Source organism: Capra hircus, chromosome 3 (assembly GCF_001704415.2).
Source record: "Capra hircus breed San Clemente chromosome 3, ASM170441v1, whole genome shotgun sequence".
NCBI classification, from domain to species: domain Eukaryota; kingdom Metazoa; phylum Chordata; class Mammalia; order Artiodactyla; family Bovidae; genus Capra; species Capra hircus.
Window position 1 is genome coordinate 17,089,256 of NC_030810.1, and position 12,541 is coordinate 17,101,796.

General features: G+C 40.7%; 1 protein-coding gene across 4 annotated transcripts in view; it reads left to right on the forward strand.

Annotated features, from left to right (window-relative positions):
• Positions 1-12,541, forward strand: part of PPCS (phosphopantothenoylcysteine synthetase) — a 140,863-nt gene that overhangs the window by 5,703 nt on the left and 122,619 nt on the right. For 2 of the 4 annotated variants that reach the window (XM_018042652.1, XM_005678607.3), the window contains exons 1-2: positions 560-760; positions 10,344-10,522. In XM_018042652.1, the coding sequence (XP_017898141.1) occupies positions 10,463-10,522 (60 nt within the window). In that variant the 5' untranslated portion in view covers positions 560-760; positions 10,344-10,462. Of the gene's footprint in view, positions 1-558; positions 1,437-10,343; positions 10,580-12,541 lie in introns of those variants that run through there. The other 2 variants (XM_018042661.1, XM_018042653.1) reach the window with 2 other exon arrangements.

Below are 12,541 nucleotides of genomic sequence, written 5' to 3' on the forward strand. Positions count from 1 at the left end.
GACGTTACCATGGTTACTGCAGAGCCATTGGGAAGAGCCGTGCCCTCGTTACCGTAACTTAGAGGCCAATGGTCTGCGCCGTAGCAATGGTCTCCGGCCGGAAGCGCAGCTCCTGAGCCAATGGCGCGCGTCGTTTCTATGGTTGCCGCCGGAAGGACGGCCAGGCGTCTCCGCGGCGAGCGCGGTTGCTATGACGCCCGGGACTGAGCAGGCACCTGCCGCTCGCACCCTGGTGGCCCCCGGACCCTCACCGCGCTTTCCAAGAGACAATTTCCGGCTTGATTCCTGAGGTTCCCGCAGCCCCAAGGAAGAAAGCAGCTATTCTTTGCTCTTTTTCAGCATTCCAGGCCTTTCCCGGCAGGGCCCAAAACGACAGAAGAGCCTCACCTGGCTTGGCCTTTCTAGCCGCGGGCTGGAGGGATTCGGCCTGAGAATAGATTGGTCGGTTTCCCGGGACCCACCCGTCACAGGCCCTTAGAATTAGGCTGCTGCTTTTCTTTAAAGAGAGTTTAGAACACTCAAGCTGTTTAAGTAGGCGTTCCTTTGCTCACTTTCCAGGCGAAGACTCAGCCCTACTCAGAGACTGCGCATGAAGGTAGGGGCCATGACAAAGTCCACCGAGCTACGGCATCCTCTGAGTGTCGGCCTGTGAACAAAGAACTGCTGTTTCCTCCCTTTTGCCGTTTGTTCGTCAGGCAGAACTTGAATTCCTGATGAAGCTCTGGAGCCCCTTTGTATCCTCAACATCAGACGTCATCAAGTCAGTTACCTTGTGCCTTTCAAGCTGCAACCTCATCCACTTCTCTCATTACTCATGAGCGTCAGTTTTCTCATCCTGATCATTGTACAGCCATTCTCGCCCTTTCTTGTCCACACTGCGCATTCCTGAATGTTCACTCGTCTCCATCACCTCTGTTATCTCTACACCCCCTCCTTCTTTCCTGCTACAATGCTTTGGGTAACTAAGCATTTCACATTCTCCAGCCCTGGAATCATTTGGAAGATTTTCTTTGTGTCTCTGTACTACGGCAATCATTCTGTCTTGAGTAAACTCGAGACGAAAATGGAAAAGCATACATTGGTAAATACAAACAGTAAATTTCTACAAGTCTGGTGTGTTTTAAAAGTGGAGGAGAAAAAAATCCAAATGTACTTTTGGACTTATCTCAGTCTTATTTAGAGAAAGATGTTTCTTGTTAAGTGTATACTGTTTTAGGCATTCATTTTAGTGACGCATTCACGTTTGTGAAAAGATCATTCAGAATGATCGTTAACAACTTCAAGTCCGTATGAACTCAACACCATGACAGAATAGAATTTTCAGGAAAGGAGATGCTTGAAACAGTTCTTGTGCCTGCTCTTCATGATAGTTCTTAATCAGAAAACATTCCTTGTGGTATAAGATAAGAAACAAAAACAGGAGGAATGATTGAAAATAAATATTTTTGGCAATGGGAAGGCTTAAAAGCCCTCAGAAACTTGGAAGAGAGGCTGTAAAAGTAGAATATGATTTCTTTAGATCCAGTGCACTTGTAACTGAGCTTGGAAAACTTTAATTTGTCTTAAAGTATGTGTTCCTTGTTGAGTTTTACTGTTATATATATATAAAGTTATTTTGAAGATATGCAAAGTGTACATTTTAAATGGGTATTTGTGGGGATAGAATGCTTTAGATATTTTTATTTATCAGACTGATTTCATCAGTTATTTGTGATAGTCACGCTCAAAGCCAAGTCAAGTGTCCACATACTGAGAAATTCAGCTTTCTCTTCTATAACAGATTGGAGAAGGAAAATGAGTTCTGTGGCTTTTAAAATTTTTTTCATATTAAATGAGAGCTGAATGAATTTTAACTCTTGGTAGTAAGGGCTTGTTAGATGCTATATGTTAAGGAGTTTTCTTTTCCCCTTCCAGTATCTATTTATTAAACAAACATCGTTATGGCAATGTTAACATAAAATTCAGAAAACTTTCCTCTTACCCCTAGCCTAGTGCTACTAAACCTTGGATAGGGCAGCAGGGGGAGGATTTTGCTCCCTAAGAAACACGGCAACGGGTGGAGACATTTTTAGTTGTCACAACTGATGATATATAACTGGCATCTAGTTAGTAGAAGCCAGAGATTCTGCCCTCCATTCTTCTGTCCCCCGACAAGAAAGAGTTAGCCTGCCCTGAATGGCTGGCTGAGTCTGACAGCAGTGCTAAGGCTGACATATCAGTAGTTCATTGTTCTGTGTCAATCCTTGCTCATGTGCATATGTTTTTTGCATAGTTAACAATGGGCGTTTGCTTCTCTATTTCACTTAATTTTGTATTTTAAGTGTTTAAACATTGCTACATTGTTTTCAACTTTCTAAAAGTTTATTTTTCTCCTTATTTTATTTGCAAATTGAAAAGAAAAAAAAAACTGTATAATGGATACTGTATTTAAGACATTTGTATGTTTTAAACTATATTTGTGTAGGAGGAAGAAAGAAGGGGTAGGATGAATAACCTAAGTGGATTTCTCAGTTTTCATGGCCATACTCTTTACTGTGTTCCCTTATGTCACTCAAAGACCATGGGGCCACAGGCTCATCCTTTGTTCAGCGCCAGGAGATACGCTGTAGCACGAGGTATGGTCCTGGACCCGCCCTGTAGTTGAAGGCACCTACTGCAGCGCCAAGAACAAGTCGAAATGACTGCACTCATTCTTTTGTCCTCTTCCCATTTCAGATTCTTTGCCTCTATCTCAGTTTGCTCTTACCACCTCATTCTTTACATCTAGAAGTTTTTAGAAGCTCCCAAACGCCACAAGATGTGCTTCTTTCCAGACCGTGACTTTTTAAGATAATGAGCATGTATTCAGTATCTCCTTTTAAAGAATAGTATGCTTATATACTTTGTTATGTGGGCGAGTTCAGGCACGGTTTAGATGTTAGAGCATTTGGAAGTCAAAGAATGAATTTATATTACCTTAAGATCTACTTTTTTTATAAGTTTCAAATTACTCAACCATTGGGGCTCAGTAAATCCATTGGGAACATGTTAGTTCTGGGATGTCAGAGCAGAACAGGCAGAAGGACCCAGGATTCCAGACAGAGGGACCCAAATATTCAGAGTCGTGGAATAAGCAGCATGATGGGGATCAGTCCATACACTGGCATGAAGGGCTGTCAAGGTGTGGCAGAAGATAAGAGAGAGACATGTAGGGCTCGTGTTGTGAAGACTCTGGTGCCAAGCTGAGGATCCAGACTTCCTGAAAGCAATGGGAATGTTAAGCAGCAAGTGATTTGCATTTACAAGGATCAGTCTGAGAACTTTATAGAGTACAGACTGGATGGGGGCCAGCCTGGCAGCAAGAAAATCAGTTAAGGACACTTACACTGCTGCTGCTGCTGCTAAGTTGCTTCAGTCATGTCTGACTCTTCACAACCCCATAGACTGCAGCCTACCAGGCTCTTCCGTCCATGGAATTTTCCAGGCAAGAGTACTGGAGTGGGGTGCCATTGCCTTCTCCAAAACTAAGAGAGGATTAATTAGAAAATGATCAAAGAGATGGAATCCACAAATGCAGGGACTGGTTGTCCATGAGAGTGGGATGAATAAGGATAGGCCAAAGATGACTCCCAGATTTCTGACTTGGGAAACTATATTGATAGTGATTTTATTAACTGGGATACAGATGGAAGACCAAGTGTTAAGAAAGATGAGTGGATTTTTCAAACTGAGCTATACACTAGAGAGTTGGATATGCATTTGGTCTTAACTAGTAGATTCATTTTGTATTGCCTTCTTGCCTACATCCTCTGCCCTGGAATTTGTACTTTTCTGCCAATCCTTGCTTAAAGGATAGGCTTGGTGGCTGTATTTTTATCCCTACTTCCCACCTGTCCTAGCCACAGCTAACTGAACAAGGAATATTGTACAACTAACTTCAGAGAGAGGGGAGTAATTCATGGGGTGAGCAACAAATAATTGTCTCTCTTTCATAAATTTGAACTATAAGGGATAGATAAAAGAAATGACTTAAACTGAAAAATTACATAGGTTTAGGACTCAGATGACTGTTTTTAGCTTTGCTGTTGAGCACACAGAAAAGCCATCTGTGTGGAAAAGCAAGTAAATGGGAGCAGGTTCATAGGGAAACACAGGCGAAAGACCTTATGGGTCAGGGTAGACTAGCAATGACTATCTTAGTTCCATGTTCATTTTCCATGTAACTAGATTAATGGCAACCCACTCCAGTATTCTTGCCTGGAGAATCCCACGGACAGAGGAGCCTGGAAGGCTACAGTCCATGGGGTCGCAAGAGTCGGACACAACTTAGCAACTAAACCACCAACCAAACCAGGTTTCAGTTCAGTTCAGTTGCTCAGTTGTGTCCAACTCTTTGCGACCCCATAGACTGCAGCGCACCAGGCTTTCCTGTCCATCACCAGCTCCCAGAGCTTGCTCAAACTCATGTCCATTGAGTCAGTGATGCCATCCAACCATCCCATCCTCTGTTGTCCCCTTCTCCTGCCTTCAATCTTTCCCAGCATCAGGGTCTTTTCCATTGAGTCAGTTCTTCACATCAGGTAGCCAAAGCATTGGAGCTTCAGCTTCAGCATCAGTCCTTCCAATGAATATTCAGGACTGATTTCCTTTAGGATGGACTGGTTTGATCTCCTTGTTTGCAGCATATGCCCTTGTATCTTATTCTTTCAATAACCCTTCTGAGTAGTTAGGATTGGTCAGCTGTAAAGGCCAGAAAACTCAAAATAATAATGGCTTGAAAATAAAAGTCACATAAAAGTCAAGAAGCAAGCACCCCAGAACTGATAGGGCAGCATTTTGAAATTACCAAAGGTTCAGATATCTTCTCTCATATGATAGTATATCTTCCTTGGTCTGTGGCTTCTACATCATGGTGTCCAGGATGGATGCTCAAGCTTCAAATTATCTTTGTCTGCATTCCAGCCAGTAGAAAGGAAGAGGATGAGGCCATCCTTTTCCTTTAAGGACATATCCTAAACTAGGTGGCACACAATTCCGTTTACATCCTATTGATCAGAACTTAGTCACATGGGTGTATCTAGCAGAAGGCAGGCATCCTTGTGACCAGTCCAAAAAAAAGTCTTATTTCTGCAGCAAAAAAGACTACACAATCATCAATCAATTAAAAATAAACATATTTAAAAATATATATATATAGAAGGAAAACTGGCAATTTCTGCTACATTTACTTATTTATATTTGTTCTAACTTCAGTGTATTTGTTTCTTGCTAATTTTTCTAGATAGACCTGGAGCTTAGCAGAGATGGATTATTGTTTAATTCTCCTAATAACCCAATGAGATTGGTATTACTATTATATCCATTCTCTTTGAGGGGAATCAAAGTTTGAAGAAGTTAGATGACTTGTGTTAGTCACACAACTAGAAAGTGATGGAGCCAGGATTTGGACCAAGGCATGTCAGACTCCCCTGCCTGAGCTGTTCGTCACCATGATAGTAAGAAGGGCGGAGAGCCAAAGGCAGGGTTCTTAGGAATGGTGGCGTTTGACGTGTCTGTTGAAGAGCCCAGGAAGAACACAGGAAAGGAAAGGCCAGAGAGGTAAGAGTGAAAACAGGAAAAAGTGACATCACAGAACAGAAAGGAGTGGACAGATACCACTCCTAAAAAGAGCAGAAACATGTCCAGTTGAATTTGGCATTTTGAGGGTTGTTCCTGAATGAGAGTATGAGTACAGTAGTAAGAGCAGAAGCCAAATGCTGTGACTTGAGGAGGGTAAGATAGATTAGAAAGAGGATAGTAACTTGAGAGGGGGATATGGTAGGATCAAAGGAGAGTTATTTTGTATCTTTATTTTTACCATCAAAGACTTCTTAACCTAAGGAGATGGCATCAGTTGAGAGGGAGATAGCCAACAGAAAAGAAAAAAGAAGCAATCCGAGATGGGATCTGGAACACGGATAAAGGGATTTGCTTTGGACAAGAGAATGGAAAACTCTTCCTCTGAGAAGGGAAAGGATCTCTAAAAATGGTGGTTAGTGTACTGATGGCCATAGAAGAAGCTGACAGTCTTATGATGGCCTTAGTTTTTACTAGTGCAGTGGGAGACATGGTCATCTGCCAACAGACGGGAGAGGTGAGGTTTGGAGTTTGATGGGAGAGGTGGAAGTTCTGAATATCTACTGAGTGAAATGGTGGCAGAAACTAGCCAAGTGCATGGAACGACCTTTGCAAGTAGAGAAGCTTGGCTCAGGCGGGCAGACCATGGGTTTGTAGTGGCTCCAGTGTGCGTGCTTGTACATTTCTCTCTCCCAGCACTCAGCAAACTAAAATAGGTAGAGACAAGTCAGATGGTCCAACTTTCCCCCTGGTGTGGATTTGCAGGGAAGATGGGACAAGGGGTTAGATAGCTGGAAACATTGATGAGAGACTGATTGAGATGAACCACAGTAGGGTCCAGGCTTGAGGGAGAAATAAGTGAAGCCAAAGAGTATCTGGTAATTTGAGACAAGATATAATGGTCCAGGGACTGGAGGTTTCAACTGTCATTGTAGAATAGTTTAAGAGAGCAACAACTTAAGAGAGCAACAACTTCACACCCATTTCTATGGCTATTTTTTAATATATTTATGGCACTTCCCCCCAAAGTTAACATACATAGATCTATATATCCAAAAATTCCATTCCTAGGAAGATGCCCGAAACAGCTAGAGCAGGGACTTAGATACTAGTTACACCAGTGTTTCACAGCAGTGTTATTCACAATAGTCAAAAGGTGGAAACAACTCAAATGCCCATCAACAGATGAGTGGATAACCAAAATAGGTACAGTGAAATGTTATTCAGCCTTAAAAAGGAAGGAAATTCTGATCCATGATATGAAGAGGGTGAAACCTGAAGACATGCTAAGTGAAATAAGCCAGAAACAAAGGGACAAATGTATGATTCCACTCATATGAGGTACCTGGAATAGGCACATTTATAGAGACAGAAATTAGAGCGTGGGAAATGGGGTCTTGTTGTTTAATGGATACAGAGCTTATGTTTGGGATAATGAAAATGTTCTGAAAATGGGTAGCAGTGACGATTGCGCAGCACCGAGAGTGTTCTTAGTGCCACTGGGTTCTACACTTAAGTATGGTTAAAGTGGTAAATTTTAACTTTCGTATATTTACTATACACACACAAAAGAGTGGAAGGTGGACAAGTGGGACATTTGGAATTTGGAATTGTGGGATTTCAACAGTAGTTTAGGTTGTGACAGGAGCTCAGTTGAAGCCAAGGGCTTAGATGACTAAGTAGTATGGAAGTTAAAGGTCCACTTTGGAAGGGTGTTCAGTCTAGGAGCTTGGATGAGTCATACGCTTGGCTATTGACTTGCATCCTATACCACCGTCTGGACCAGACAAGCTTCCTTTTCCTGTATTGCTGCTTACCCTCCAATACCCCAAATTTCCCAGAAGCCAGGAATGCAAAAGTATTCTCAATATCCCCCATCCACTTCTCCTTTCAACTTCCTCCAGCTTAAGACTGCCCCACTCTACCCCACAACATGGTAGGGTGACAGGGTGTATGCTACTCTCTTGGGGGCAAGCAACTCACAGTGTAGGACATGTAAGAATTCAAACATTTGTTTTCTTATTATTCATAATCTCACCAAGTTATCACAGTTGTGTTTTAACATTTTGATGTATTTGCTTCCATTCTTATGTGTCTGATTTTTACATAGTTGTAATAATACCTTTATGTTCTACTTTTTCTCTTTATTATAACAGAAGCATTTTTCTATATTGCCAAATGGATTTCTAGTGTCTTGGGTCCTCTAATACTCAGAACTAAAACCACAAGGAACTGACTAGTGCTCAGAGATCTTGTAGGGAGGAGGATATGAATGGGGACCAGATGATGGGAGTAGGGTGAGGAGCACAGGAAGACTTTTAGCTATAAGTCATGGGGAAGATGCGTGGGGCACTAAAATTCAGATCTGGACCCTCTTTTTTCTTTAATGTATCAGATGATAATTAACATTTTATATATCATCCACAAGAGCTGTTGACGTGAAAAGAATGAAACTCTGGAAAACATATCAAGAAAAGATAAAAATAATCAAAATATAGTTTTACTGTTAAAAAAGCAAAACTGATCATGATTCTGTAGACTAACTGCAGTTCAATGACAGTTCTGCTTATCCCTATAATCTGGGTCACATTACCTTAGTTAAAAGTTATTAATATATTTGATTATACCAACGAGTCTTATTCACAATTGTTGTTCAGTCTCTTAGTCATGTCCGACTTTTTGCAGCCCCATGGACTGCAGCACACCAGGCTTCCCTGTCCTTCACCATGTCCCGGAGCTTGCTTAAACTCATGTCCATTGAGTCAGTGATGCCATCCAACCATCTCATCCTCTGTCATCCCCTTCTCTTCCTGCCTTCAGTCTTTCCCAGCATCCGGGTCTTTTCTAACCAGTCAGCTCTTCTCATCAGGTGGCCAAAGTATTGGAGCTACAGCTTCAGCATCAGTCCTTCCAGTGAATATTCAGGATTGATTTCCTTTAGGACTAACTGGTTTGATCTTCTTTTAGTCCAAGGACTCTCAAGAGTCTTCTCCAGCACCATAGTTCAGAAGCATCAATTTTTCAACGCTCATTCTTTATGGTCCAACTCTCACATTCGTATATGACTGCTGGAAAAACTACAGCTTTGACTATATGGACCTTAGTTGGCAAAGTAGTATCTCTGCTTTTTAATACACTGTCTAGGTTTGTCATAGCTTTTCTTCCAAGGAGCAAGTGTCTTTTAATTTCATAGCTGCAGTCACTGTCCACAGTGATTTTGGAACCCATGAAAATAAAGTCTGTCACTGTTTCCATTGTTTCTCTATCTATTTGCCATGAAGTGATGGGACTGGATGCCATGATCTTAGTTTTTTGAATTTTGAGCTTTAAGCTAGCTGTTTCACTCTCCTCTTTCACCTTCATCAAGAGGCTCTTTAGTTCCTCTTCACTTTGTCTGCCATAAAGGTGGTATCATCTGCATATCTGAGATTATTGATATTTCTCCTGTCAATCTTGATTCTAGCTTGTGCTTTATGCAGCCCAGCATTTCACATGATGTACTCTAATATAAGTTAAATAAGAGGGTGAGAATATACAGCCTTGATGTACTCCTTTCCCGATTTGAAACCTGTCCATTGTTCCATGTCCAGTTCTAACTGTTGCTTCTTGACCTGCATACAGGTTTCTCAGAGGCAGGTGAGGTGATTTGGTATTCCCATCTCTTTAAGAATTTCCCACAGTTTGTTTTGATCCACACAGTCAAAGTCTTTAGCATAATCAGTGAAGCAGGAGTAGATATTTATCTGGAATTCTCTTGCTTTTTCTGTGATTCAGTGGATGTTGGCAATTTGATCTCTGGTTTTTCTGCCTTTTCTAAATCCAGCTGGAACATCTGGAAGTTCTTGGTTCACATATTGTTGAAGCCTAGCTTGAATAATTTTGAGCATTACTTTGCTAGCATGTGAGATGAGTACAGTTGTGCAATAGTTTGAACATTGTTTGGCAGTGCCTTTCTTTGGGTTTGGAATGAAAACTGACTTTTTCCAGTCCTGTAGCCACTGCTGAGTTTTCCAAATTTGCTGGCATATTGAATGCAGCACGTTCACAGCATCATTTTTTAGGATTTGAGATAGCTCACCTGGAATTCCATCACCTCCTCTGGCTTTGTTCATAGTGATGCTTTAGTGATTCTCATTACACAGATACCATTCCATCAATCAGCAGACATTTATCTCTTCCACACCGTGTAGTGCAGGCTGTTATGTAGCATGACTACTTTCAAGTTAAAAAAATTAAAGACAGTATCAATGGCAGGCTTAGATCAAGTTTTAGAAGCAAGCTAAATGACTTAGAAGTCAACAGAAGTTATAAGACACTTTCTAGGAGCAAAGTAATTCCTTGATAGTAGAGAATTAATGGCTTTCCAGCTCCCAGAGGAATCCTTTTATTTCTAAATACTTAATAGACAAAAACTACTTTGGGATTTATAACATTGTGAGGGGCCTTGGAGAGATTTTCAGACCATTAAATTACAAACTTCAGAACTGGGCAGGCAGAAAGCTTGTATTTTTTAACACATGCTTTTCTTATTTTAGAGGATATAGTAGAACTCTTCAAAGCTTTATTTTTTTGTACTTTAGCTATTTCATGTACGCGCACATTATTACTTGATAACATAACCGTTAATTAATAGAGAAACTAAGCTATACTTTGTAAGGAGTCTAACTGTAGGCATATAAACATAACATTTCTTGCATGCTCAGTTGTATGTTTGTACATACATACATATGCTTATGTCTTTTATCAAGGGAAAATTTCAACTAGAAGATTTACTTCACCATCCTGAGAAAGAAGGAACTGAACCGCTTGCCTTAACAGAAGAGCAACTCTTGTTTTGTCTGGTGCTTGTTACAGCAAAGACAGGCTGATGACTGCTTCCAGAAATCTAGAAGAGCTGTCAGTGAAGCACATGAAGGAAATTAAAGACGTAAGAACTAATATAATTTTGAGATAGCCATGGTTTTGGGACGTCCCTGGCGGTTCAGTGATTAAGACTCTGTGCCTCCACTGTAGGAGGCAAGGGTTCTATCCCTGGTTGGGGAAGTTCCGTGCAATGTGGCCAAAAAGGAAAAAAGACACTGTGGTTTTAGTCATCATCCTTCCATTATGTTAACATATTAAAAAGCGATATTTGAATATCACTGTGTAGTTTGCAAAGCATTCATGTGTACACTTGTTTTTTTTCATGAAATATATCAGCAATCTGTATTGGTTTCCAACAGACTACATGTACAGGACATTGCCCAGAGAAGACTAGTTGAATATCCAAATAGGTCTGCTGACGGTGGCTTTCATTATCTTAGGAAATTCATCCTTATCTCAATAACCAGCCCTCTAGCTGACTCTCTCGCTAGTAGGCTTAGAGACCTGACTAGTCAGCCTACAGGAAATGGATCTGCTTCTCAAAGGTGGCCTTGTATTGACCAAACTCACAGAAAAGTTTGTAGAAAAATCAAACCAGTTTTTTAAATAGCAGTAAGAAATTAACTACCAAAGGAACCAGACTCATATATCCTGTGGCTGATGCATTTTTCCTCTATAGACACACTACTTCTGCTACTGCTACTGCTAAGTCATTTCAGTCGTGTCCGACTCTGTGTGATCCCATAGACGGCAGCCCACCAGGCTCCCCCATCCCTGGGATTCTCCAGGCAAGAACACTGGAGTGGGTTGCCATTTCCCTCTCCAATGCATGAAAGTGAAAAGTGAAAGTGGAGTCTCTCAGTTAAGACACACTACATAGGAAGCCAAATTTTAATCAGATGTTTACTTGCTGAACAAGTGAAATGATTCTGATTTTTTAGAGCACCAGCTAAGATAACCGTATTTCTACAATCCGACTGTCATACCTGCCCTTATTTCTGGGCCTGTTATATCCTAGAACCTCAGTACCAAGCCAGTAGAGGAGCATACAGTGACACCTTTTGACACTTTAATCACTCTTTTTGATGTGTCCAGTACTGATTAACCTACACTCTTACATATACTTTATTTTTTTTTTTTACTCCAGATACTTAAATTTCCTTTAATAAAGTTGTTTCCAACTTCTCAAAATATAAAGAAAAAACTCCAGTATAAGAACTAAATTGTATTTCTCTTCCTGGAAATACAAAGGTAATAAAAAAATAAGTAAAACAACTATCTTTAATGCTTTGCTGATCCAGCATTTTCTTGCCTTGAAGGAATGGCTATTTACAGTGTATCTTTAAGTACTAAGTTCAACAGCAGTTAAACATTACTGTGATTTGATTAACAAGGGACATTTCATTGCTTGCCTAATGCTGGGCTTTATATCCTGTTTGCTGCCTAGGCAGACATCTTTAGTTTTATAAAGTGCCATTTTGCTGTTTGGTATTTCTTGAAAACCACACAAAAGAAAGAAAGGGAAAAAGAAAAAACTTTACTAAAGCAAATGAGCCACCTCAAGAAACATTTTTGACAACATCCTTGAGTGTACAACCAGCCTCTTCTGTTTGCCCAGTTAAGCTACTTTCTTTGAATGAGTTAATAAATTCTCTCAGGTCACTTGCAGATCACTCTATTGTGTGCTGACAGCTGAGCTCAGCTAACCTGTTGATTTTTAAAGTTAACTCTTGGAGGGCAGTCTGATTCCCAAACTCTTAAAGAAGCGAGCTGTTAGCATAGTAGACCATCAGCTTTAACATTAGGCAGGTGAGGGTGAAAAACTGCCTTTGGCACTGCCTCTTGTGTCACCCTGAGCAAGTTACTTCTTTGAGTGTAAAAATTTCTCATCTGTAGTTTGGAGCTGAGAATAGCTCCTTAAAAAGGATTTGTGAGGTTTACACCCAATGTGTATCAAACATTTCACATATGTTCTTGGCACCCACCAAGTATTTGATAAGAGAATTATTACTAGAAATAGATAGTATTGTTCCCACCATTTTAAAGAGAAGGAAACTGAATCATACCAGAAAGTGATAAAGCT